Source organism: Acyrthosiphon pisum, chromosome X (genome assembly GCF_005508785.2).
Source record: "Acyrthosiphon pisum isolate AL4f chromosome X, pea_aphid_22Mar2018_4r6ur, whole genome shotgun sequence".
Classification (NCBI taxonomy): domain Eukaryota; kingdom Metazoa; phylum Arthropoda; class Insecta; order Hemiptera; family Aphididae; genus Acyrthosiphon; species Acyrthosiphon pisum.
In genome coordinates this window covers 128,530,562-128,535,417 of record NC_042493.1, presented here as the reverse complement: position 1 = coordinate 128,535,417, position 4,856 = coordinate 128,530,562, and the positions used below count along the sequence as shown (strand labels likewise).

Here is a 4,856-nt window from a genome sequence, read left to right as displayed (position 1 = left end):
ATTATTAATTATTATTAAGACTTTATGACAATATCGGCGATCTTTTGGATTGGAAAATTTAAAAATGAATGTTAATTAATATTTGTAATCAATATAATTAGATAAATAAACATTTTTTATTACATTTCATTATAATATTAATTATTATTTATTTTTTTCGATAATACATATTTTGAATTCTTTAGCACACATTTATGTACATATTTTAATTGTATAAATACATACTTTGGTTATATATATCCGAGCCCTAATTATAACGTTATATTTGACAAAAAACGATTGATATATTTTGTAAACGTTCTTAATGCGGAAACACTATATTAAATAACGATAACGATTTTGTTGCCATTATGGTAAAAATATAGTCCACTTTTTCGTTCTGTTCTAATCGTCGTTGGTCTCAATTATTTAAGCACCTCTATTCACCGGCATTATGTCGACTCTCCACGTTCGACGTCTTGCAACACGACTCGTCCGTAATTTATTGGTGTGGGTGGAAGCGAGCATGTACAACAATACAATTTTGTTATAACTATGTATTGTCATCGGTAACGCCCACTGAAGTCCACCTTTCTGATTACACTATATCACAAGGGGACGGCCAGACGGTTCCAGGTTATATCATGCCTATACATCAACGAGCAACCATGAGTGTGTGGCTGCCCAGGTCAGTATATACAACTCAAGATAGAATTACATTCAAAAAATAATTGTAGAGGTTATAGTGCATCATAATGGAGGTAGACATTTTATGTATACTTAGTAAGGAAACCACAAATATGGGAATTTAAAATTAGAGAGCTCCTACTATCATCATGTTGGTGTGTCAAAGATACATACTTAATATACAAAAAGGTATTTATGAGGAGCACATTGTCTAGAAAAAATTATTAATGACAAAAAAAAATAAAAATAAAATAGTCAACTGAACTGATCATTTATACAGTTATCTACATATTTAAGTAAGTTTTTTGATTTATTGGTCATTAATTACATTTTTTTGCTCCATAAATAAAATTGAATGGAAAAGTAATGAATGCTAACTAATTTAATAGAAATTATGTATTATGGTTTGGTGTTTGGATTGAAAAATAAATCAAATCAAAACTGAATTTGGTTTAGCACAATATTAAAATCTATTGATAATATAATGTGTGCAAGAACAAGAATACAGAAGTGATACTTGAATCAAATTATATCTTAAGCTATATTTCACGTACAATTAAGGACAAAAAAAAAACTAAAATGAGGAATATTATGATGAACCTTGTTTATTACGCATACTCATTATTTGCTGACAACATTTAGTAGTGTTTCATCTTGAACGGGATCTTCAATTATAGTTTTAACAGCCGCTGAATTGGGCGATAGCGGTTGTTCTACTTTATAGCAATCTTCTCCCAATTTAGTGTCTTTTGTTTTTTTAATTTTGATTTGTTTCTTATCCATGCTAACGTTCATACCTACACAAAAAAAAAACTGTTTAATGTTTTTAACCGTTCTGATGCATAATCGGACGACTCCACAGTGAGCTATAAATGAGCATGTGAAATTCACAACCAAGACTTCTTCGGCTTACATTATTAAATAGTAAAATAAATATTTATTATGATAATAATAGTATTAATGGGATATTTTTTATAGGCCAGTAAGCGATTAAAAATGTTGAACCCATTTCCATTAAGCATTACAAATGATAATAAGAACAATTTAAGATACTACATTCTTATCAGGTTAATTTATCCTGAAACTAAATACTTAGTTGAGCAGTTAATATATCAGAAAATATATCAAAGATGTAAGCATAATATAAAACACTTTAAATGTTATACTATTTTCCTATAAAGTTGATTTAAAGTTTTTTTTTAATAAACTAAATCTCATTTTTAATATACCCAATATTTCTAATCTTTGACTACTAGTTTTCTTTAAAAATACTTAATATTATAAAAATTATAAATACTTCAGAGGACGTGATACCCGCATGTGTTGTCTTCGTCTTACAAGTGCGTAAGATAGAAAATTTTACGCTCAGCAGAACACGTGTAGCTCCGTTAATTTGAAAATTACAGTAAATTGACCTCTTATAAAATCTAAAGATAAGATTATTAACTAGGCAACCTCAAAGGATTTTTAGTATATTTTAATTTTAAAACGAGTTATGAGTATTTTAAAATATATAAAAAAACTTACAATTTTAAAAAACTCATAACTCACGTTAAAATTTAAATATACTAAACAGCCTATGAGGTTGCTAGATTATAATCTTATCTTTAGATTTTATAAGAGGTCAATCCACTCTAATTTTGAAATTAACGGAGCTACACGTGTTCTGATGTGCGTACAATTTGCTATCTTACGCACTTGTAAGACGGAGACAACACATGCTGGTATCACGTCCTCTTAATATTTTTAAACATATTCGTTTTTTACACAATTGAATTTGAACATGTTATTATTAATTACAAAATTATTATGTTCATGCTAACAAAAATAATTTCATTTATAATGAAACTTTTTGTAATAAGTTAGGTAGTAATTATGGTGAGTTTTTAAATATAAATTATAAACTAATTTGAAAAAATATATAATAAATCTAAGCATATTACAAGCTGTTTTTAATATAATAAAATAATAATAAAAAAGAAATTCTACTTAGTGTCATCAACTTTTACCGCATTGGCATTCTTACCTGAAGCAAGTGTTAAATCTTCTATAATTGTTTTGACCACCTCTTAGTTTTAGTTTTTAATGTGTTGCATAAATATATTAGGATAACAAAAAAAATAAAATAAAATTATTTGGCACTTAGGTATAGTTTAACTACACAACGTGAATAATAAAGGTAACAAGAAGAGGGTGTCAGTTTAAGACAGAAAGGAGACGTCCGAATTTTTTTTTAAAAACAGAAATATATTAGGCTTTTAAATAGAGAAGGAAATATATTTGATTTTTTTCTAGTTTATTAATATAGGCGAGAATACTAACCGTTGTCTGATCGTTTTCTACGTTGTCTAGTATTTATGAAGTCACGTTTCAAGCTGAGTGGTCTGATTTTTCCATGTAGTTTATAGTATAATCCACAGGCATTGCATACTGGGTTTTCATTTATTCGTCGCCATATTGATGAACATGTAGTTCTACAGTTACTGCACATTTTCTGAACCGATAATTCCCCAGTCTGAATGAAAACATTGATTATGATAAGTAGATCAAGAAATAAATATTATATAAAACATTACTCATCATTATACTTACAGTACGTTTTCTGGGTATATTTAGTGAAGCATTTATGTCATTAATTTGCTGTTGTACTTGATGACCATCTGAATGCCGCCTAATTTTTGATTGTGTCTGACATATCTTGCGCTTCTGTTCTGACGATACAAATTTACCATGTACCGCAGTAGTGACCTTGGGTGTACCAGGAGACTGACCATCATCACTCCTAGTGTTTAGTTCTTTAATATGAGCAGCAGCAAATAACAGCACACCCATGCGATCTGACGGATCGGTAGGAGCATTTGATTGACCCTGATTGTTGGCCCATTCACCAACTTGCATAACTTGAGGACGTACTTCAGAATCTGTATCATCAGGATTCTATAAAAATAAAATATATTACGCTATAATACGTACTAGAACTATTGTAAATTTGAGTACTAACTTTTGTTTGAAATATTAGGCTCTGGCGACTGCCTTGTAAATTAGACCATTCATAGGCAGGCTTGACTATAACAGCAGGGGAATTGGCACGGATATTTTTAGGTGTCCGATTTGTAACATTTCCTTCATCTGATGAATTATTATCATCACCAGCATCTTGTGTTCGGAAACCGCTTACTTCCAATGCTCTAGTTGGGCAACTATGTTTACGATGGTCTTTGCTCGTACTGTAATATAATATATTAGTTTGGTTGTCAATAATAAAAAATAATTAGAAATTTATATTAGAAAAATGTACGAAATGATACTAACTATTCTTCATCATAATCGTTGTCTGGTTCAGTTTTATCTACAATAACATTTTTGTCTTCATTATATGTTCCATACTTAGCATTGTTGTCAGTACAAATAGTGTTATATTCTGAAACGGTTTCTTCCGGATTATGAGCTTTTGTCGCCTCTGCTGCCATTTCATCACACTCTTGGAGAACTTCAACTATATATGAATAAATGTCATATAAATTTATATATCTATGTATATTTAAATATACACACTATTTCAAGTGTATTTTTTTTAAAACTCACCATGAGAAGCTAGAGATTCATTTGTTTCATTAGGCCCAGGAGAATTAGAACTATTATTGATGTTATTGGCTGAACTATTGGACTTAATGTAACAAGGATCAGATGATACACCTAATGATGAAGAGTGGTTTGAATCAGCAGGACTGTACACATATTTAGAACTTGGTGAATTCTTGGCTTCCTCCTATTTGTTTTTAGAATAAAATAAATTTATAAATCTATTAATTGAAAAATTGAAAAATTGAAAAAATACTCTTACAATCATGTCATACAGAACACGTTCATGACGCTTGTATGTTTCTCTATGGATGTAACACTGTTCAGTATTTTGCACACATTTTGAACAAAGTTTATTTGGCAAGTCTTTAGCATCGGTAATTTGTACCTGAAACATATGTGTTTTAATAATTGATATTCAATTTTTTTTTCTGTGATGCTGTGTTATTATAACTTATAATCTACAATTTATATATTAATACATCTTTTTAATCTTAAAAGCATAGACTTGGAATTTTCAAATAGTTAGCCAGTATCTATTAATATTAACTATTAGATAGGTAGGGGGTAATACTAAAACCCGGGACGGGACGGGACCGATTTCATTC

General features: G+C 29.4%; 1 protein-coding gene across 1 annotated transcript in view; it reads right to left on the bottom strand.

Annotated features, from left to right (window-relative positions):
* Positions 1 to 1,287: 1,287 nt before the first annotated feature.
* LOC115033250 overlaps positions 1,288 to 4,856 on the bottom strand; it is a 6,033-nt gene continuing 2,464 nt past the window's right edge. The window contains exons 2-8 of the mRNA XM_029485505.1: positions 4,511 to 4,636; positions 4,252 to 4,435; positions 3,979 to 4,162; positions 3,668 to 3,893; positions 3,259 to 3,603; positions 2,989 to 3,181; positions 1,288 to 1,463 (exon numbers count right to left, since the gene is read on the bottom strand). Of these exons, the coding sequence (XP_029341365.1) occupies positions 1,288 to 1,463; positions 2,989 to 3,181; positions 3,259 to 3,603; positions 3,668 to 3,893; positions 3,979 to 4,162; positions 4,252 to 4,435; positions 4,511 to 4,636 (1,434 nt within the window). The remainder of the gene's footprint in view (positions 1,464 to 2,988; positions 3,182 to 3,258; positions 3,604 to 3,667; positions 3,894 to 3,978; positions 4,163 to 4,251; positions 4,436 to 4,510; positions 4,637 to 4,856) is intronic.